This window comes from Carcharhinus amblyrhynchos, chromosome 9, assembly GCF_965287045.1.
Source record: "Carcharhinus amblyrhynchos chromosome 9, sCarAmb.v2.hapA, whole genome shotgun sequence".
Lineage (NCBI taxonomy): Eukaryota > Metazoa > Chordata > Chondrichthyes > Carcharhiniformes > Carcharhinidae > Carcharhinus > Carcharhinus amblyrhynchos.
The window spans coordinates 43,964,730-43,988,110 of record NC_137332.1 but is presented as its reverse complement, the minus strand read 5'-3'; the positions used below and the strand labels follow the sequence as shown (position 1 = coordinate 43,988,110).

General features: G+C 41.7%; 1 protein-coding gene across 2 annotated transcripts in view; it reads left to right on the top strand.

Moving 5' to 3' along the window:
* Window positions 1-23,381, top strand: part of fggy (FGGY carbohydrate kinase domain containing) — a 247,266-nt gene that overhangs the window by 100,774 nt on the left and 123,111 nt on the right. For both annotated transcript variants that reach the window (XM_080195539.1, XM_080195540.1), the window contains exon 6: window positions 1,560-1,675. In XM_080195539.1, the coding sequence (XP_080051665.1) occupies window positions 1,560-1,675 (116 nt within the window). The remainder of the gene's footprint in view (window positions 1-1,559; window positions 1,676-23,381) is intronic.

Below are 23,381 nucleotides of genomic sequence, written 5' to 3'. Positions count from 1 at the left end.
TGTGGGTGGTAACCGATGCACTCGGAGGAAACCAACGCAGACACAGTGAGAACTTGTAAACTCTACAAAATCACCCAAGGCTGGAATTGAACCCAGGTCCCTGGCACTGTGAGGCAGCAATGCTAACCACTGTGCCATCGTGCTGCCCTGATCAGTTGCACTAATTGGACACAGGCCTCATTCTTACTTTCGTATGTCTCATATTGAATTGCAAGATGTTTCTGGCCTCTCCATTCCTATACACAAGCTCGTGTATATAACATAGACACGATAGTTTGCTGGCCTGAAAAATTTGGATCATTTGAAAAGTCCTTGGCGAGTTTGATTTCTTTTGTTTATGTTGTCCCATACTGCAATTTTCTACCGTAAGAAGTCTCACACCAGATTAAAGTCCAACAGATCTATTTGGTATCACAAGTTTTCGGAGCGCTGCTTCTTCATCAGATGAGTGGAGAAGGAGTAGCGCCCTGAATGCTCGTGATACCAAATAAACCTGTTGGACTTTAACCTGATGTTGTGAGACTTCTCACTGTGCCCACCCCGGTCCAACACCAGCATCTCCACATCATGCATTATTCTAGACAGAATAGTTTCCCACTGCTGCCTTTAGGCTATGCAAAACTTATCCTGCAGGTTGTTTTTTCCATAGCATTGTTGATACCAGCTGCTGTTTCTTTCAGTAGTGACCACAGTGCTTAGTAGGGGCTTTCCATATTCTTCCAATGACTTAGAGACCTGAAGGCAGAAGAAGAATTCAGGCGGAGAGAAGAAGGGTAGTTATATTTCGCCTAGGATCCAACCTAGCAGAAAACAAAGTGCTGGAAAAACTCAACAGGTCTGGCAGCATCTGTGGAGAAAGGAAAACAGAGTTAACGTTTAGCTTCAAATGACTCTTCTTCGGAAACAAGTAGTAGCCTTGTGCCCCTTTCCAGCACCCTCCTCACTCTTGAATATCCTGAGCTATGGAATCAATGAAAGCTGAAGATAATGTGATTTTGGAATTCTTGCTTTATCATCCCCTTTCCTACGACTCAATCCTCCCATTCTGCTTATGTGCCTACTTGCATGATACATAAGAACTACCACTTGGACAGCCTCAGCTGAAGCTGGGAGATCTAGCCAGGAGAGTGGTGAGGATGCACCGTCACTTAGCCTCATAACCATAACAGCTCTGATACTGGCACTGTGAGATCCTTAAAAGGTAGCACAGAATTGGGACCAGCTGATGGGCAGTGACCGGACATCAATTGGTAACAGCCATGTCTAGAGGAATGAGTAGCACATGTGCCAGCTCCTGGAGGACAAGGTCACAGACAAATTCTTCTGCAGGGAGCTCAGATGAGGATTTTGATGGGGTGACATATAGGAAAATGCTGCAGATGATCATGCACTCATTGAATCAACAATAGATCAAATCATTTCTAAATTAATGCAAAATATTCTCTTTCATCTTATATTTTATCAATGAAAGCTATAAATTGGAGAGCAATATATTCAAACTGTATGAATGAATCAAGTGAGATATAGGCAATTACCGTTTTCTTTGCTTTTTATCCCAGATCACTATGTTCGTTGGTTTGTAAGTGGACCTACTCTGCAGAAGCAGGCTGGAGCGACTGCTTCTGGAAACGGATCGGGCTTGGAGATTTAACAGACAACAACCACTCCAAAATAGGTATGCAATAATAGCTGTTACCATATATCTGTTTGAATATTTTAAATTGGGGTATTTTGTACTTGCGAGCTGTTTATCATATAATGCGGATTTGTGGCTTGGTGCTGCAGCTATATATAGTTCCAGTAATCAAACAAAATTCTTGGCTTTACGCCTCGAGTACAGGAGGTTCTCTGACATGCTTGTGTGAGGTTGTTTCAGGCTCCCTCCAGCTGGCTGACCTAGTGAATATTTTGCTATCGTTTGGGAGGACGCCGGTTCAAAGTATTTTGGATCTATTAATGGTTCAATAATGCAAGGGTCACCTACCAGCAAAACAAACCAAAATGCCATCCTGCAAGTGAATGTTAGGATGTTAGCACTCCCATTGGCTGAAATTTGTGATAAAGCTATGATAAGTGCAGTAGGTCTACCTCAACCAATTAGAATCTAGATTAACAAATTAGAATCTAATCTGAAAACATTCTGGTGTACCAATCGGAATAATATGTTGGTAATGTGATCTCACACAGTTTAACTCATCCAGCACCTTAACATTTGATTTTTCTTCATGGCTAGGGCTACTAGGAAATTTATGGGTGGTGTACCATTCTGTGAAAACTGTGTAGTCAACATAAGAATAATTTCACTTCACTTTCTGACCCCTTAGCCACTTTCAGTTCCTAACTAATGCAGTTGTTCTGGCAATAGAAGTGTACTGCATGATGAGGATGGAATTTTTTTCAACTCACAATATTGTTCCAAGGTTCCTGCTCCCAGTCATTCTTGCATTCATATTGTATCTAGTGGAATTCTTCAGAAGAAATTGGAGAAGTAGTCCTATCAGAGATTTTAATCAAGTTTTCTTCACTAATCACAAAATTGTTAGAGTGCAGAACCCGGCCATTTGGCTCATTATGTCTGCACTAGCTCTCCAAACCAGCATGATGACTTGGTGCCATTCCCCTACCTTTTTACGAATCCCCTACACATTGATTCTATTCAAATGATCACCAAATGCCCTCTTGAATGTCTTGATTGAGTCTGCCTCCACCACAACTTCCAGACAGCACATTCCAAACCCGAGCGACTTGTGTGAAAAAGTCTTTTCTCACATCACATTTGCTTCTTTAGCAAATCTGTGCCCTCTTATTTTAATGCTCTCTTACTTTATATTGCCCTGCATTGTGGCAATGATATACATTATTAATAAAAGCATTTGCCATAAGAAAATCTATTCTTCATATGGAGCTATAAAAATGACATCAAACTCCTGTCAGAAAATTACAAGGAATTATTTGCAGTTTTTTTGATGAATAGATTCTGAAATTTAGCTTTCACATTTGTGATGAGAGATGTATGTTTTGTATTTTTGTGATTATGTTTTCTGTGTAGTTACAACTTTATGTGTGTGTGAGTTTGTCTGTCTTTAGGGTTAATGAAACCAGGGGAAGATTACTCGACACATGTTACGAGGTCTAAGAAATGGAAGGTTAAGAATAGTTAGGTTTGGACATTTGAAATGAGAGGTTATGGTGAGTTTGAGTTACAAATAGATAGATTGGATCTGAAATTTGCATCATGAGATAAGTGGAGAAATTGATTTTTCAGCTATTGAAATTCAAAAGGGAGTTCATAGGTGAAAGGAAACACTTGCACCTAACAGGAGTCCATGAGTAAACAGAAAAAAGTATATTAAATTTTACATCACTGAAAGTAGAGGCAAAATAGAAAACATAATCAAAATATTTTTATATTTGGAAAAGTTGAGTTCAAAGAGGTTTTGAGGTTTTGAAATCTGAGATAAAAAAAGGGAAAAGACATTTAAGGAAAGGCATATTCAATGGAGTTGGTGCAGCTGCAGGGCAAAGCCCTGACCACTTTGTGTAGGATGCTGTGTAACTTTTGAATTGGAGGCAACCAACAGTGTTAAGCCAGCAGATCTTTGTGTGGGATTTCCTGCACAATGTGCCATATATTTTGCGACAGAGTAGGAAGTCTGCCATTGGCCAATGGCTAGATCGCCTGGTCTCGCTGTTGTCAACGGGGTTTCTCATTGAATTCATTCCTTGCTGCGGGGAAACATGCGGCAGGGTGTGCCCTCAGAGTGACCAGAAGATCACACTGGCGTGAATGCCAGAAAATTCCTGCCTTTGTTTTTGGAAACAGTTTGCTTCTGAACTTTCTTCTGGAATTTCATATCAGAGTAGAAGCGTTTCAGAAATTGAGAGGAGTGCCTTTATTAGAGTGACACAATTCCTTGGATAATATTTACTGAATTTTTATGATTAAAATTTGGAAGGAGTTGTTGCCAAAAAGATAGCTTAATTGCATACTTTTGACCACGCAAGTTTTTGGGAGGGTTGTTCCGTAAGACGCTTTAACTGTGTAATGTTTATCTTGTGTGCTTAATTTTTTTTCACTTTTCAATAAGTAAGTTAATTTTTTAAATTGTAAAAGCATTACTGGAATTCTGAGATCATCAGCGCTTCCTCCTCATCTTCACAATTAAAAAATGGTTTACAATCAGCGAGACACATTTCACTCTGGGATCTGGCTGGCTTCGCAATAATATCAGCTGTGGTCTAACACATTTTTGGATGTCATCCGAACCCTTAATTGGATAACTCAATTATAATCCACAGGCACAACTAATCTACTAGCCTCTGTGCAGTCTGCAATGATAAGTAATTATCCCAGTAAATAATTGTATGTTATCTTAGAGTAAAATGCCTCCATTCATTTCATGTGAGATGTTTTTCAGTGGAAAATATGCTGTGATAGAAATTTATTTGGTTACTTGTTCGTAAGCCAGCACGAACTGGCCACAGGGGCCAATTCCCAAACGATAGACTAAAGCTGCATCAAATATGGACCTTGGATCTCGTTTGAATGAACAATTGGCACCTCTGGCACTTCCAGGGGACACTGACCCATGTGAATCTCTGCCCAACTGGCAGTAGTCTTTGGGTGAGTGTCTGTGACGGAAGCTGAACAGGGAGGGGACTATCATGGGCCAGCAACAGTTCCTCAGAAGAGTTCAATCTGGATTTTTTTTTAAACTCATCTTTTGTAGGTGTTTGCTTTTAAAGTGACAGGCATTGCTGTTAAATCTGAGCAGGCAGGCCTATTCTGTTCAGGACAGCAAGATTTCAAAAGTACAATTCTAAAGCAGATATTAAGCTTCTCATTTGCATATACAATGGATCTGAAAAATTGCCTGCCTCAAAGTTGAATTCCACCACCCCATTCGCCATGGAATTGAAGTAGGTGAGGGGCGGATAACGGAAAAGTCCATTGACGTTGAGTGGGAGTTTGCGATCTCGCTCAAGCGAGGTTGTAAAACCCATCCATTATAAAGCTTGGTACACTTCATGAATCTTTGGGGCATGGGATATGGGCTCCTAAAGTTGGTCTTTTTCTCCTCCGTGTTCCAGCTTGAAAACGGAGGATGAGCTTCAACATATATCCCACTGGTTCCTGTCAGGTTCGTGGAAAAGTGTTAAAAGTTGCAGATCCTCTTTGTGACTAAAACAGAAATATTTGCAATGCTGCCACCTGATGCAAAGCAATACTCAAAATGAGAACACTTAGGAGGGGTGTGTTGAGGGAGGGGTTCTGGCCCTTCCTGGCAGCGGGCTGTTGAGGGCAGCCATCTGCAGCGCATTCCCCAATGGCGGGACAAGCAAGCCATGTAAAACACTGTAGACATTGGCAGGACCAAAAGATCCCACTGGCGACAAATGGCGCGCTGCTTCCAGAAAACATGGTCCGGAGGTAGTGACCTGGAATATCCTGCCCTTAGAATAAAACTATTTGTTCTATATTTTGTAATTGTGATAACACTGAGTGAGAACGCCACCCTTTCACTTCTTTGACACTAATTTGATTCCAGTCCATTGTGACAGAATGGAAGTTTTTTTTAATTGGTTGGAGAGATGATCTTACCTGAAATGGAGTTTCCCTGCATATCTCCCTATTTCTGAGTAGAAGTGGCTGCACGGCCCACAATTCCAAACAAGTGGTGACTACAGTGACAATTTCATTTGAAGGTTCATTAAGGAGTTGAGAGAGTGAAAAAACTCCTAAGGGATGGAATTGCCCTATTTTAAGGTTAGGGAGTAAGTGTGCTGTTCGATAGCAAAGTTTTATTCACTACATAGGTCATTCAATCATTGTCTTTGCTTGTGTATTTGAATGTTGTAACACTCCCTGGTGTCTTCTGTTTTTTTATCAAGCAGATGGCACGTTGGCTAGTTAATGTTCTCACTAATCAAAGTTGAGAAAATTGAATATCAGATTGTATCCAAATTTTCGTACAACAAATCACAGTTGGCATTTTAGTAATTGGCTCTTGTCATCTTGCTCTGAAAACTGGACAAGAGGTATCATGCATCTGATTTTAGAATAGTTGAAAAGAATTCTACCAAATTTCCAAATTTATATTTCTGCCTGGAAAATTGATTTCAGAAGTTAATTGTGTCTGAGTGGCTGTGTTTGGAGATGTGGTTGCCTGGGAAACTATACTGACTATCCCAAATATTATTCTCTAATTGGGAGCGTATTACATTGAGAGTGCTTTGGCACTTGCGGCCTTTAGCAGTCAATGTAGCACATTCTGGAAGAATCGTCTACTGGGCAATTGTAGATTGTTACTCGCTTGTTCATTAACTTTTTATAGCAGACCTGCAGTAACAGACTTGTTGGGGTGAATTTTACTGTTCCACCTGCCATGGGAAGCGGAGAAGGCGAGGGGCAGACCATGGAAAGGTCCATTGACCTCGAGCAGGATTTTCCAGTCTCGGGACAAGCAAGACTGGAAAATCTGCCCGTTATCTCTAGTTATCATGTGGCGCAATTATCCAAAATTAAAGTTTTTGGAACAATAAAATCCACACTCAGTTATGTACGCAAGTTGAATTAATCCAATGTGCACTGAAATAAGTTTTGTTCCATATTTTTAAAGATACCGATGGAGTTCATAATCCACAAAGAGTTTACTTCATGCAGTATTGTTGAATGATTTGATTTGATTTATTGTTGTCACATGTATTAGTATACAGTGGAAAATATTGTTTCTTGCGTGCTATATAGACAGAGTATACCATACATAGCCAAGGAAATGAGAGAGTGTGGAATGTAGTGTTACAATCATAGCTAGGGTGTAGAGAAAGATCATCTTAAAGCGAGGTAGGTCCATTCAAAAGTCTGATAGCAGGAGGGAAGAAACTGTTTTTGAGTTGGTTGGTACATGATCTCAGACTTTTGTATCTTTTTCCTGGCGGACGAGGGTGGCAGAGAAAATGTCCAGGGTGCGTGGGGTCCTTAATTATGCTGGCTGCTTTGCCAAGGCAGCAGACTCAATGGATGGGAGGCTGGTTTGTGTGATGGATTAGGCTACATTCATGACCTTTTGTAGTTCCTTGCGGTCTTAGGCAGAGCACGAGCCATACGAGTGATACAACCAGAAAGAATGCTTTCTATTGTGCATCTGTAAAAGTTGCTGAGAGTCATAGCTGGCATGTCAAATTTCCTTAGTGTTCTGAGAAAGTTGCAGCATTGGTGGGCTTTCTTAACTATAGTGTCAGCATGAGGGGACCAGAACAGGTTGTTGATGATCTAGACACCTAAAAACTTGAAACTTTCCACCATTTCTACTTCATCCCCGTTGATGTAGATAAGGGCATGTTCTCCTTTACGCTTCCTGAGGTTGATGACGATCTCCTTCATTTTGTTGACATTGAGGGAGAGATTATTGTCGTCGCACCAGTTCACCGGATTCTCTATCTCATTTCTGTACTCTGTCTCGTCATTGTTTGAGGTTTGACCCACTACAGTGTGTTGTCAACAAACTTGAAAGTCGAGTTGGAGGGGAATTTGGTCACACAATCATAGGTATATAAGGAGTATGGTAGGGGGCTGAGAACACAGCCTTGTGGGGTACCAGTGTTGAGGATGATCACGGAGGAGGTGTTGTTGCCTATCCTTACTGATTGTGGTCTGTGAGTTAGGAAGTTCAGGATCCAGTCGCAGAGGGAGGAGCCAAGGCCCAGGCCACGGAGTTTGGAGATGTTTTTCATGGGACTAATGGTGTGAAGGCTGAGCTGTCATCAATAAATAGAAATTTGACTCAGGTGTCTTTGTTATCTAGGTGTTCGAGGGTTGGTGCAGGGCCAGGGAGTTGGCGTCAGCTGTGGACCTGTTTTGGTGGTGGTTGAACTGTGGTGGATCCAGGCAGTCCGGGAGACTGGAATTAATTCGTGCCATGACTAACCTTTCAAAGCACTTCATAATGATGGATGTCAGAGCCACTGGACGATAGTCATTAAGGCACGCTGCCTGGCTTTTCTTTAGTACTGGGATGATGGTCGTCTTTTTGAAGCAGATAGGGATCTCAGATTGTTGTAAAGAGAGGTTGGAGATGTCTGCGAATACCCCTGCCAGCTGATCTGCGCAGGATCCGAGTGCTTGTCTGGGTACCCCTTCCGGACCAGTCACTTTCTGTGAGTTGACCTTTGAGAAAGCTGCTCTGATATCTGCAATGGTAGCCTCATACAGGTTCATCCAAGACTTCCAGGGTGGAGGGCGTGCTGTCACTGACCCCTTGCTCAAAACGGGCGTAGAATGCATTGAGCTCATGAGGGAGGGGTGTGTTGGAGCTGGTGAACATTATCAAATAAAATCAGAGAAGTGCACAAATCATTCATTCATTTTTTAAAGGGAGTGGAAAGTTGAGAGGAGGACTGTCAGAAATGTATTCCTCAAATTTTCCAAACAAAATTGTTTAAAAAAAAATCTAGATTTTCTTTTTGGAATCGTGCTATTTGTCAGTAATTCTGGTTATCCTAATTGGGTAAAAAGTCTGACAACACCAGGTTTTAGTCCAACCGATTTATTTGATAGTAAACTCACAAGCTTTTGAGGGGACTCCCTCTTCGTCAGGTGAATGGAGAGTTCTGGCCTCGGACAGAGCATATAAAGCACAGACAGTTTAGAGGTTACTGATTAGGATGCGAATCTTTACACCTAGCCTGCTGTTCAAGTCCTAAGGTGGCTGACAATGTGTGTGGAAGGAGCACTGATCACAGGTTAAAGAGATGTGTATTGTCTCCAGACAGCACAGTGAGTGAGGTTTTGCAAACCCAGGCAAGCCACGGGGGTTACAGATAGTGTGACATGAACCCAAGATCCCTGTTGAGACCGTCCTCGTGTGTGTGGAACTTGGCTATCAGTCTCTGCTCAGCGACTCTGCGCTGTCGTGTGTCGTGAAGGCCACCTTGGAGAATGCTTACCCACATCATATCCTAATTGGGTCAGGGATGAAGCTTTAAGGAGTGCTGATATCAAATGGAAGGAAATTAATTTTGTTTGTTTGGTGGCAGCACATAGCATCTAGCACTATCTCACGTGTTTGTGAAATGGACATTCAGAGTTGTTTGGTGTAAATAGGCATACTAAGTGCTGTTTGAAACATACATAATATTGCAAAGCTTAATGCATTCAGCCCAGTCATTTCTTGTTTGTGTTAATTTTGCTTTTCAGGCATTTAAGCTCTCATGACCTTTGTGCTAATTGCTCTGAAGTATTTTTTGTTCCCGTTACCGATCAAGTTTCCAAAAATAAATATTCCATCGGAGGCATTTGAAAGAATTAAGATGGAAAGAGGCGAACCAAGTTTGATTGCATGGTACTGACACACCCTTATTTACAGACTTAGAGCAACAAGTTTTACTTTAGAAAACGATTGGCAAACATGAAGACTTGTCTTCCCAAAGCAGACTGGGACTAGACCCAAAGGCATCATTAAAATATATGAATGCCTCATTGTCCATAATATTGGACGTCTAATCACAACAGGTCATGCCTTCAGTGGCACTGAATGGAAAAAAGGTATTCCCGGGAATCAGAACTCTTTGTATGCTCATTGGCCACATATCCCAATACTATCTCAAAATCTGTTGTGCCAACCTGCAACAACTATGGGGAATTGTCTTTATTGGGTCATCAGACACTAAGGTGTAAGGTAGTGCCAATTACTGCAACAATCATACATCCATAGAATTGGCAGATTTAGTGATATTGCTGGTAAGTAATCGTTTCTAAACTTAGCTACATGTCCTTACAGGGATACTGCAATGTTGATTTATGAGGGATTTGACATGCATTTACAAAAGTGCCTACCCTTCTCAGATCAATCTCCAGTTCAGTATCCACGAAACCTGAAATAAACGCAAAATACTGCAGATGCTGGAAATCTGAAATACGAAGAGAAAATGCTGAAAAAACTCAGCAGATCTGGCAGCATCAGTAAAGAGGGAAATATTGTTAATTTTTCAAGCCCCATGATTGTTACATGCGGGGAGTCTTGGACACTACCAGTGTCCCAGATGACCACATTTGCAAGAAGTGCTCCCAGCTGCAGAAATTGGAGCTCCGGGTGCTTCTCTACACCAGGCGGTGAGCAAGTCCTAAATTGTACCACCCCTCTCCCAAACCATTAACTTGATTGGAACAGCTCTGAGATGCAAGTGACCTTTTACTGTCACTGATTCTCCATTAGCTCAGAAAAATATTGGCTGCTAATATAAATTTTCAAGATGAGGGAGTACGTGGAGCAGACCGAACTCTTCATGGACCTTACTTTCTTACTTGGCAGTAGAAAAACAATGATTCCAAACTAATGTACTCTTGGAAAAATTGAAGAAGCCAAGATTGTTCTTAGTTTAGTAATGCAGATGACCATAATTTTTGAGGGAGACAAAATGGAAGCTGTAGCAAAGGCAAATGGGGTGTGACTTAGACCTATATGATAATATTTATGCAGTTAGTACTTACTCTATTGATAGTTTACTTACTCTACCATTCCCACTTATTTAGTTGTGAATTATGTGCACATTAAATCTACTAAGATTAATTTTCAGGAATAGATGCAGGCAGATGTGATTCTGTTCTTATAAAAAAACGAATACTTCTCCACTCCCATTCTAAATGCTATCCTGTAAAATAGATAGAATATATTCACACTGGTTTAACATGTAAAATTCAGTGGATGAGCTCATAATTCTACGGAGATTTTGGAATCCGGACAAAAAAAATCCTCAGGAAAAAATTCTCCTTTTCCTTTCTCCACAGATGCTCTGCAGTGAATTCTTGACCATCACAGATCAACAGTCCACCAAAAAGAGTAAAAACCTTTTGAGTATCTAATGAGCTTCAATAATCAGTTAACCTTTGCTTCCTTTACAAGGCAAACACAGTAAGAAGTCTCACAACACCAGGTTAAAGTCCAGCGGGTTTATTTGGTAGCACAAGCCATTAGCTTTCGGAGCACTGCTCCTTCATCAGGTGAGTGGGATTTCAGTTCACAAACAGGGCATATAATGACACAAACTCAATTTACAAAATAATGGTTGTATTGCAAGTCTTTACAGGTAATCAAGTCTTAAAGGTACAGACAATGTGAGTGAAAAGAGGGTTAAGCACAGGTTGAAGAGATGCATATTGTCTTCAGCCACAACAGTTACTGAGATTTTGAAAGCCCAGGCAAGTCGTGGGGGTTTCAGATAGTGTGACATGAATCCAAGATCCTGGTTGAGGCCATCTTCATGTGTGCGGAACTTGCTTATCAGTTTCTGCTCAGCAATTCTGCGTTGTCGTATGTCGTGAAGGCCGCCTTGAAGAACACTTACCTGAAGATCAGAGGCCGAATGCCCGTGACCGCTGAAGTGTTTGCCAACAGGAAGAGAATACTGTTGCCTGGTGATTGTCAAGTGGTGTTCATTCATCATTGTCGTAGCGTATGCATGGTCTCTCCAATGTACCATGCCTCGGGACGTCCTTTCCTGCAGCGTATCAGGTAGACAACGTTGGCCAAGTTGCAAGTGTATGTGCCATCCACTCACATTGTCTGTACCTTTAAAACTTGATTACCTGTTAAGACTCGCATTATAACCATTATTTTGTAAATTGAGTTTGTGGCTTTATATGCCCTGTCTGTGAACTGAAATCCCAACCTGGTGTTGTGAGACTTCTTACTGTGTTTCCCCCAGTCCAATGTTGGCACCTCCACATCATGTTTACAAGGCAAGGCATTTTTACACATGCACATTCAGCAGCGAGCACTTTACAGCACCTTTAATATCAAAAAATATCCTGGGAATGGAATGGAATACACTCAGTTGCCTGGATGAGTGCAGCTCCAAAAACACTCAAGAATCGTGACACTATCCAGGCCAAAGCAGTTTGCTTGACTGCTACCCCTTCCACAAAGATTCAATCTGTTCACAATGGCTGAACAGTGGCAGAAGTGTATGCCATTCACAAGATGCACTGCAGGAACTCGCCAAAGTTCCTTCTCAGCACCTTCCAAACCCATGATCACTATTATTTAGAAGGACAAGAGCAGCTGATACCTGAGAAAACCACCAGGTTCCCCTTCAAGTCATTCACCATCCTGACTTGAAATAAGATGCCGTTCTTTCAATGTTGCTAGGTCAAAATCCTGGAATTTCCTCCTTAACAGCACTGTGAGTGTACCTTTATAGAATCATAGAATCCTACAGTGCAGAAGAAGGCCATTTGGCCCATTGAGTCTGCTCTCATCACAATCTAACCTAGCCCCTATCCCCATGACCTCATGTATTTACCCTAGCTAGGGGCAATTTACCTTGACAGAAAAGGGCGATTTAGCACGGCCAATCAACCTAACTCACATCTTTGGACTGTGGGCAGAAACTAGGGCACCCGGAGGAAACCCACGCAGACACGGGGAGAATGTGCAAACTCCACAGAGACAGACACAGGCCTACTCTTCTGGACTACAGTGGTTCAAGAAGCTGGCTCACCAACATCTTCTGAAGGACAACTAGGGATGGGCAATAAATGCTGGCCTAGCCAGCAGTGCCCATATTCCATAAATGAATAAAAGAGAGGAGAGAGTGGGAAAAGAACAAGGGAAGGTCTGTGATAGGGCAGAATGTGGAAGACATTAAATCACAAAAGATTTGAAGGGAAGGGTTAAACAAAGTAGTAATGAGACAAGTAAAGAAATAAAAGGTGAGTGCAGAGTTAGACCTCAGATTTGAGGTTTTTTCCAGCATCTGAAGTGTTTAAAAGCAAAATACAGATCCTGGAGATTCAAAATAAATACAGAAATTTCTGAAAAAGCTCAGTAGCATCTGTGGAGATAGAGTTGACATTTCAAGTCCAATATGACCCTTATTCGAAAGTGAAGAGGAAGAAATGTGATGGATTTTATGTTTATGAAGGGCTAGATGGCCTACTCCTGCTCCTATTTCTTATGTTCTTATTTCTAAAAATGGGCAAGGGGCAGCCAGAGAAAAAAAGACCAGGGACAGGTTAGAGGACAGGGAGGTTATAGAATCCCTACAGTGCAGGAAGTCATTTGGCCCATCGCATCTGCATCAACTCTCTTATCCAGGTCCCAAACCATAACCCGACGTATATATCCTGCTAATATCCCTAATCTACATGTCTTAGGACACTAAGGGACAACTTTCCATGGCCTATCCATCTAACCTGTACATCTTTGGACTGTGGGAGGAAACTGGAGCACCCAGATGAAACCCATGCAGACACGAGGAGAATGTGCAAACTTTGCGCAGTCACCCGAGGCTGGAATCAAATCCAGGTACCTGGCAGTGAGAGGCAGCAATGCTAACCACTGTGCCACCGTGCTGCCAAGGTTGAATGACAAAAATGTCATGGGACACCAGGCAAAAGGAGTGGTGATGATAATATTAAAGACATGAAGCATTGGTCAAGAGTAGGTGTTAACAGCAGAATAAAGATCAGCATCATCTGAAAGCAAAAACATGAGAACAGATCTAGACTGGTGCTTTGTGTGTGTGTGTATGTTGGGGGTTGGGGGGGAATCCAAAATGAAGGACAGAGTTCATGGTCTGAAGTTGTTGAACACAATGTGAGCCAAATTTGAGCATGAGAGCAAGATGGTGAGTTGAAATGACAGATGACCAGAAGGTCAGGGTCATTCTTGCAGACTGAGCGAAGGTGTTCCACAAAGTGCTCACACTGTCTGCATTGGTCTCCTCAATATAGAACTCTGTAGAACTCCTCAATATAGAGGAGACCACTACAGAGTCCATGCTGTTTTGATGAACCAGATGTTTGTTTTCTCTCAAGTTGAACTGAGCATACTGATGTTTTCGGTATATGAAGTAGACCTATTGAACAAAGCAGCTACCGTTAATTACAAAGTGCATTCTGAGTACCCCGAATATGATTCATTGCACCACAGAAATTTTTAGAATTGAGTACTGTGGTCTTGCATACTGAAAGCTATCTTTCTGTGGCAACTAAAAACCTCAACGGTTCAAAAATCTTGAGACTCGTTGTCAACAACATTTTTAACTTGTATTTTACATTTACAGCTTAAAATTGAAAATTTGTGATTCAATTTGTTGGTCATTGTTGTCCCATTTAACAAACCATGCTTGCATGAAGTAAGCCTCTAATCTTAGTGGTCTTAAGCATGTTTTTTTATGTTGCAAGTTTTCAACTGTATTGCCTTATGCTGTGAATGATACATGTGACACATAGCTGCTCTGACCCTAGATGGAAAAGAATATGTGATGACAAATCTGCATCAACCATTGGCATTGTCAACTTAGTTGTCATTTATTCCTACAAGTTTATTTATTGTAAATTTAGGTAGTAGTCTAGTTAATAGAGACATGGCAGGGCATTTCGGTTCCATTAATGTACATCCTGTGCCCTGTGGATGTTCCTTTTGTCTTGGCCAACTATACATACAGGAACTGTCATCAGTTAGAAGAGTTTAAAAGTTGACCAGCAGTTTTGACACCTTTACAGTGGCTGGAATTCTCTGGAATTGCTCGCCCCACTAAGGCTGCTAGTGAAAGCAGAGAGTTTGACAGCTAAATCTCCATTCACAGCAGTAGGACCAGAGAATCCTAGCTGCAGGCGAGGTCAGAAAATTCCATCTGGTGTATCCATGAGGCTGGAAACTACATGGATAGCACATTTCTAGAAATGGTCAACCCATAGCTTAAGAATGTGCAGGCAAAGAAGGAATGAATGAATAACTGTCGGACAGATCAGGAGCACCAGGCCTCACTCTCGAACCAAAATTTAGTTTTGAACACTAATGAACGTGCTGGTTCGTGTGGTGGGAGGTGGGGGGAAGGGCCCACCCTTCCAGATCCAAGTCTTAAGTTAGGATCTGTGACTCAGCTGTACAGAAAGCGAGAAGAAAAGTTGGAAAAGTAATAATAGTGATAGAGGGTCATGAATCTTTGGAACTCTCTTTCCCAGAGGCAGTGGAGATTGACAAGAGAGTCAAAGGTTATTGGGTAGATGGGAATGTGGAGTTGAGGCTGTCGTGTTGTTGTACTGATATAAGCACCAATCATTCATAAGGGATCCTGTTAACATGTTGTAGGTTCATTTTTTTTTCAATAGACGCATGAGAACATTTATTCATAGGCAAAAAGCTTGAAGGCATTAGCAGCAAAGCTGTGCATCTGCTCTGCTCAAAAGCAAGTGCGAAACTAAGACTGGATTGCATGACCAACTTCAATGTTAGTGATGTCATGCTGCTATCCTTTAAAAATGTATTACAACTTTCCCCTACTTTTTAAAGATACTTTCTCCCTTCAAAGGAAATATAAGTATTGAAAATACATGTTCATATTTAGTTACCATTACTTGAGTTTATAGAGCTGATGAATCTATGAGTCTCTAAAATCTGCTGGTATACTGAGATCTTGTAATAGGCAGCTTGCCTGGAGTACCTTTAATCGCTCACAGTGATCTGTGGGGGTTGCCATTCTTGATTGTTGTTTCTGTTGCATTTGGTATCTTGTCCTAGATACAGTAGAACTGCATGATTGTGGCAGAGTTGGAATGGATCTGATTGGTTACACCTCACCTTTGCACTTTTATGTGTAATCTGATCTTGCTACTGAACAAATCCTTGTCAACTTGGCTGGTTGCCATATACCTTCTGTTGGATCCTGGGTGCAAACCTATTGCCCCAACTCTATACTTGGTAAATTCTGTACCTGAATTTTTACCATGCACATTGGTAATATTTATTCTCTTACTGTTTTAAAAGTTGCTCTCTGGTTTCTGAGAGAATAGAATAGGTAAGAGTGGGTAAATTGATACAAATTGGTCTGCCAAACATGAGCTCTATTGGTGATGGAAGAGTTGCACTTAAAAATGTAATGTTGCAATATATACATCTTGCTTGGTCTGTCTACATTTGAGAATTATGGATTTGACTGTGAGAATCATTCATTCACTAGGTCATTAGCTCTAAGGTAATGAAAAGAAGCAGTGTGATTGATATTTCACTTCTCACAGATATCCCTGAATGGCTTACTAATAAATAATGGACAATTATCCGCAATGATCTCTCTAGACACACCAACTAAACTGAAAATACTGTTCAGAGTGTGTGTAACATTTGTTGTTGACGTATTGCGCAATTTCAAATAATCAGGTATTTGATAAAGTAGTTGACAATGAATTGGCAATTATATGTGGACAGTAAAAAAGACAATGCACTTATGAAGTCAGATTCATATCCTATTCCCTGACTGGAAAATTATATTGAGAAGGTGGAGCAAGCAAAGTTCATTACCAAACTTGATTTACCTAAAACATACTTGCAAGGGCCTTTATCAGAAAGGGTGAAGGAAGTTTTGTCTCTTGTGAGACCAAATGGTCTGTAATGGCATTTGGAATGAAGAATGCACCAACAACATACCAAAGAATAACCAACAAGGTCATTTCTAGACAAATAATTGTACAGTATACATAGGTGATCTGATGGTTTTCAGTCAGACTGGAAGGAGCATTTTGGAACATTTAAAGGAATTGTTTGTTTCACTACAGGAGGCAGGCTTCGCTAAAAGTGAATTCACAAAAGCCCAATTCATGTTCTTAGGCTATGCAATTGGACATAGTCAGGTGGCATCATGGAATGTGAAAATGGAAGTTAATGGGGAGTTCCCAATATCGTCAACAAAAAGGGAAGTGCCGAGATTCCTATGCATGAGTGGTTTCTACAGGAAATGCATGGTACATTTTAGAAGTATTGTTGCTCCACTGACTGACCTGCTGAAAAACCACATGAAATTTCAATGGATGTCAATGTCAGGCATTTGACAATCTGAAAACTGTGTTAACCACCTCATCAGTTTTGGTGACACCAAATTGTGGAAATCAATTCAAAGTGGCTATTGGTGTGAGCAATATAGTCGTTGATGCTGTACTGTTACAAGAAAATGATGAAGAGGTAGAAAGACCTATTGGTTATTTTCCAGAAAATTAAATATTTGTCAAAATAAGTATTCAACTCTCGAGAAGGAGACAATGAATTTGCAACATTTTATCATTTATGTTGCCAGCAATTCATGAGAGACAATTGTTTACACTGGCCATAATCTATTAACGTTTCTGGAAAACGTTTAGGTCAGATGCTGGGAAACTAGGATTTTAGCCATGTAGTGTGTACTTAGGATAGAGCTAATGGAGTTTTGTTATGGATGAAGATTTCCTCTGGAGTTTTGATTAGATTAATTGATAGGGTCATGTGATAATGAGGTTACTGGGAAGAGCTAGGTCTGTAGGAGGAAAAATAGCTTATCAGTTCAGGCAGGGGTTTGTTTGAAGCCAGAGTTCTACAAGCTGCTCTGAGACTCATGTTCTCTCTCTAAAAGCTTCAAGACTGTTTGCATTAATTATATCAAATACATTTACGGGTGCTCGCTGTATATAAAGTGGCATTGTAAGTCTGTAAAAGGAATATTGCTTATTTGGAACTGAAACAGTGTGTAGTTAAAAGTTAAAGTTGTTTCCTTTCAATTTTATATATTATTCAACTGTTCATCATTAAGCTGCTTCATTTGTTAGATTTATAGTTCAATTGTATTATTAAATAAAGTTTGTTCTTTTGTAGAAGATCTCTAATTTGTCAGTGCAATTATGCCTGGAGTGAAGCATCCTCTCTTCATATTTAGGCCAAAATAGAAAACCTTGGGGTTCTGGTCTCAGACCTAACGGTAGGAGGTATAAATCTGGCAGGACACAGGATGTTGCACAGATGTCAGTGTTTCCCAGAGTACAGAGAGTAGTAAGACAATTAAGACCTTTGAAATTTGCATGTCCAGACGGACTCAGTGCTGTGCTGTCCTCTGGAGAGAGTACCCTGAAGTAACAAGCAGGACATCCCCTTGATCCTATCTCAGCAGCTATATGTCTGTTTTGCTGGCCATCAGATGAGGGCTCAGTTGTCCACTAACCCCATTTCATGCCTTGTCCTTCCTCTTCCTATCATTTTTGCCTAGTAATTCTTTCTTACAATCCCACCCAACACCTTTTGGAAAGTTGGTATAAAATTTTAAATCATTTTATATCCTTCATAAGTAGTAGAATAATAAGACCAATTTTGAGTGGTGTGCTATCAACATGTTTCAGAAGCCTACCTTGCAGAATCTGACCTGCACATTCAATTTATGAAATGCCAGTTTTGCTGACCGAAACTACTTTTTGAAGACTTGATGCAGAGAATACAGGACCCTTGCTATATCCTTTGTTTGTATTCATCACAGTGTAAACTGCTTCCATTCTGAAATCTGGAAATCCTTTTTCAGCTCTTAGAGCTCAGCTCATCCGAGTAATATGGACTCAATTGAGATCTGAGGGTGTGATTGTTAATTATAGCATTTCAAGTTTTCCTTTTGTATTGCTTATTGCTTTGCTGTTTCCACACCATCTTTGGTGCACAACCTTCAGCAAATTACTTTCTGCTATTGTTTGCTATTTGCTCCTATATTTTGTATTGTGAAATTTCTTTCACAGAGACTCCTTTTCCCATTACATTGTTGCTGACAGCAGCTCCTTCATTTGCAGCAAGCAGAGGGTTCAGTAAGGGAGTTCCACTGGGTATCCCAATGAAGCATTTGGAACAGGAGGGGTTTGTGCAGAGGGAACAAAGGTGCATATAATTCCTGTTCCACTGTCTAGTGACCATTCGGCCTTGTATCAAGAAACAATTCTTCAATCTAATTAATGCTGTCTTGGTATATCTGAGAGAACTTGTCTGCACTGTCTGCACAGTTCAGAAGAGAGGCTGGCAAATAGTTATGCTTGAAACCTCCAAACTGGATCGATCATGGAGACTGTTTACCAGCACATTACATTTTCATTTGATTAGATTTTTCCATGTGTGACAATCTTCAGTATATCAAAACCATGTTTGCTACAGAAAACACTTTGATCACTTTTACACTTTAATCAATATTATACAGTTAATATGAGACCACAGGAACAGAATAATATAAATTTATGTGTGTTATCCTAACAGCAGCCATGATGTCTTCATTTTGCAGCAGTTCATTGTGCTACTATTTTGTGTGTGTGTGTGTGTGTGTGTGTGTGTGTGTGTGTGTGTGTGTGTGTGTGCGTGAGTGTGTGTGCATGTATGCATACATATGTATCCATGCATGCTCAGTGTTAATTAAAAGGGGGGGAAGATTATTAGAAAGCAGTTGCCTATCTAAGAGATGATAGATTAAAACTGTCAGGTTGACACATTTGTGGGAGGCTACGGTGGCTTGAGTTATAAGTGAATAAGTTGGATCTGAAATTTGCATTGTGAGAGAAATGGGAAACTTGGGTTTTCAGCTGTTTAATTTCAAAAGGGAGTTCAGAGATAACAAGGAATATTTGCATCTTACAGGAGTTTTTTTAAATTCATTTGTGGGACATGGGCATCTTGAATCACTGCAGTCCATGTTCTGTGGGTTGATACCCCAATGTCACTGGGGGAGCAGTTCCAGGATGTTGACCCAGCAACTGCGAAGGAATGGCGACTTCCATGAGTAAACGGGAAGGTACTGACCCAAAGATAGATTGATCCAAAATGGGAAACGTAAAGTGTTTTATATTTGAAGAAGTTGAGTTCAAAGAGGTGTTTGAAGACAGTGGAACCCGGGAGGAAAGGGGGAAAATATATTTAAGGAAGTGTGTTTCGCTGGGTTGGTGTGCCTGTTGGAATAAAGCTCTGAAGACCATCCCCTTTGTGCTTCTTCTGGGAAGCTCCATTGTGTAAAGTTTTGAATTGGAGGGAGCCACTGAGTGTTAAACCAGAGGACTCTTTGTTTTCAAAGAACAGTTTGTTTCTCAACCTCCTTTTGGAATTCCAAATCAGAGTGGAAGTGTTTGACAAGTTGTGTGGTATGCAACAATTCCTTGACCTGAGTAATATTACTGGATTTTTATGGTTAAAAATCTACAAGGGGCTTACTGCTAAGAAGGTGGTATGCTTTTGACCACAGTAGGAAGTCTCACAACACCAGGTTTGCCGGCATCTCTACATCATGCTTTTGACCAAGCAGGGTTTTTTGTGGCTTGTTCTGTAAGACTGTTTGAACTGTGTAATTTTAGTGCTTAAGTTTTATTTCTTCTTAATAAATGTTTTAATTTTTAGCTAGCTTGAGCTTGTGTGGGAGCGAAATCTAATTGTGTAAGCGCGAAAGTCTGAAATCACTTGGCAGATGAAGCTAAAGCAGCTCAAGTTGGCGAGAGGAAAAAGGCATAAGTTGAGATCAGGCAGAGACATGGAGAGAACGGTTTCATTATTTGCTGGAGTGCCGGAGATTTAAAAGAATTGGGGGTGGGGGTAAATCTCATGGGAACCTATAAAATTCTAACAGAACTAGACAGTGTAGATACAGGAAGGATGTTCCTCATGATGGGGATTTCCAGAGCCAAGGATCATAGTCTAAGGTTATGGGTAAACCATTAGGACTGAGATGAGGAGAAATTTCTTAGCCAAAGAGTGGTAAGCCTATGGAATTTGCTACCGCAGAAAGCATTTAAGGCCAAAACATTCTGTTTTCAAAACATATCGCACTTGAAGTGAAGGAGATCAAAGAGTGCAGAGGGAAGGTGGAATCAGGCTATTGAGTTGGATGATTAGCATGATCATAATGAGTGATAGAGCAGGCAAAAAGGGCCAAATGGCTTACACCTGCTTCTGTTTCCTATGATTCTATGTTTCCAATTTTTTCCTCACTTTGCCTGCTTGTGGCTTACTGGTTCTTGGATCTTCTCGTAATTGCTGTTAATATGAAGCCACACACACTTCAAATATAGGGAATCCAACCTTTAAAAGATAAATTCAACACACTGTCTACACTGGAACAGGAACTCGGCTCCCAGTCTAGGATTAACACCTGCATGGTTTCTCCCCCTTCTGATGTCACTGCTGTGCACCTGCCTCCTGCCATCTTCTTTCCAAAACCTCCTATTCTCTTCGCTGCTCCTTCCTGCTGCTTCCTCCCCACTGCCCATTGCAACACTTCGCTTCCTCCCAGGGTCACATGCACTGACACTGCACTTGCGGGAAGTTCACTCTTTGCAGGAAACGCAGCCAATCTGATAATGTTCACACAAGTCATTTGCTTCCTTTGTCATGTGATCTGATCTCTTATGCGCAGGATATCATGTGATTAAACATCTAGGAGCAGATAACCTTGTCCTCCCCCAGTATGTCAAATATTGACGAGCCACTCCGAGTCTTCCATCTACCCATGGCCTTTCAACATTAAAATTTGCAGCACACATAGGGCAGGAATCCAGGGCAAGGGTCTACAGAACATTACTCCCTTCATTCAATTTGACTAGGATTTGCCAGGCTGTACAGCAGCTACCTAAGTGCATTTATGTTAATATGTCATCCATTGGAATCCCTCTCACAAAGTTTCTGAGCTTGGCATCTGTCCCCCCTGACTCCTGGTCTATGTCCTCCTTCAACACTGAATCTGGCTCTCATCTACATGATGGCATTTACATCACAAAGCTGTGCTGCTGACTGCTTTCTTTGAATCAAGATATTAAGTCCCTGTGACAGGTAAATACTATACCTGATCTGTACTGGAGGCCGGCAGCAATGCATTGTTGGCTCAGAGGTGCGGCTGATACTCCTAATGTTGTGTGGAAAGAACCGGTTTCAAAAATATTCAGGTTTTAAGGTCTTACTCCAGGATCATGTGTAGTTTTACAAAGCCTCCCTCATGACTTGCAATCTCCATGTGTCCTTCTTGGACACTTTTAAGCATGATTCTCCTGGCCCGCATTACTGTGGCTGGTGGCCAGCTGGTGAATACATCGTGAATGCCTATAATATAAATATGTGTCTTGTCCAAATCCAGAAGGTGGATTTATATGCTCAGATGGAAGTCCCTGGCTGCTATAGAAGTTTTAGACAAAGTGCTATTGTTAGGAGACTATACAGCTTTAAGAAAGTATTACTGCTCATACCAAAAATAAGGCATATAAATGACAACTTGATATATCACTTTGCAGCAATTCCAATGCTTATCAAGTAAGTTCCAAAATGTCTGCATGACTTACTAGCCAACGTCCAGTAGGTAATTTCAGAGCATTTGAGATGCATTGAATTCATCAATCCATTTATGTAATTTGGAAGGTGGGCATAGTGAATCCAGTATTTTGAATATATACATACACTCAGTACCACATATCCTGTCAGACCACATGATAATGCACTGAAAAGAAATGGGCGAAGAATAGACAAAAGGTGAGCATATGGTAACTCGCACATCTGCGCAGGTAGCATGACCTTCTGCAACATCAACCCTATATTGTGAAACATTATGGCAAAATTAATTTCCAGGGTTCTGGGTAGAAAACTAGCGTGTGGAATTGATCAGGCCTTTCAAAAAGTCAAGCCTCGCATCAGTCCCTGGAATGATCTCCTGTGCTAGATTCTAAGTCCAATCCTCTCATTAGATGCTAAACTAAGCTATTGTCAGCCAGCCTGATGGATGTATAAATGGGGCAATTCTCCCGGGCTACTTGCGCTGCTTTTGTAACGCAGCGGTCCGGGGGCCATTTTGTGGGCTCCCTGCTGGGCGCCACGTCTTCCACAAGTCTCCGGCAGCCAGATTTCCAGCACCATCAGCTCCCCGCCAGAAATTGGTGGGGAGCTGCACAATTTATGCAAATGTGCATTTAAATATCATTAACAGGCCGGCGAGTGAAATCCCCAGCCTGCTAGCATCTCTCCCTCTCCCCCGCCAGGAGTGGTTCATTCCAGCGGCATTTACTGTAGCTCCCCACTTGCAGAGAGCTGGTGGTCTGACCCTGCTGGAAAGATGGGAGAGGGCAATCGAGGCCCCCCTGAGGGTCAGGCGCCAGGGTGGTGACCCCTGGGAATTGCCAGCCAGGGAGCACCAGCCTGAGCCCACTGGCATTGCCCAAGGGGCAAAGTGCTAATGCACAGGGGAAACCTTGGCACTGTTCACTGGGCGTTGGGTAGTGCCAAGGGGGTGGAGTCTAAAGGGGGCGGAGCGTAAAGGGGCAAAGCCTTTGGAGGGAGATCGGTGGGTGTGTGGATCCCACTATCATTCTGCATTCGGGTTGAGTGGCAGAGGGAGGGAGGCCAACAATTGGGCTGGGCATTGGGGTGGTGGGGGTGGGGGTGTTCAGCTTGCTAGAGGGTGCATCGGAGTTGCGGGGTGGGTGGTTGTGGCTGTGGGTGGGGAGGATTGGGAAATCAGGAGTGGGGGAGGAGAAGATCGAGGCGGGCTGGAGGCAGGGAAAAGCTGCCCCGGACACATCTGGGGATGTCAGCGATCAGACCGTGGGGGGAGTGTCACATGGTCAGTGATGCAGGGGTCACAGGACTGGC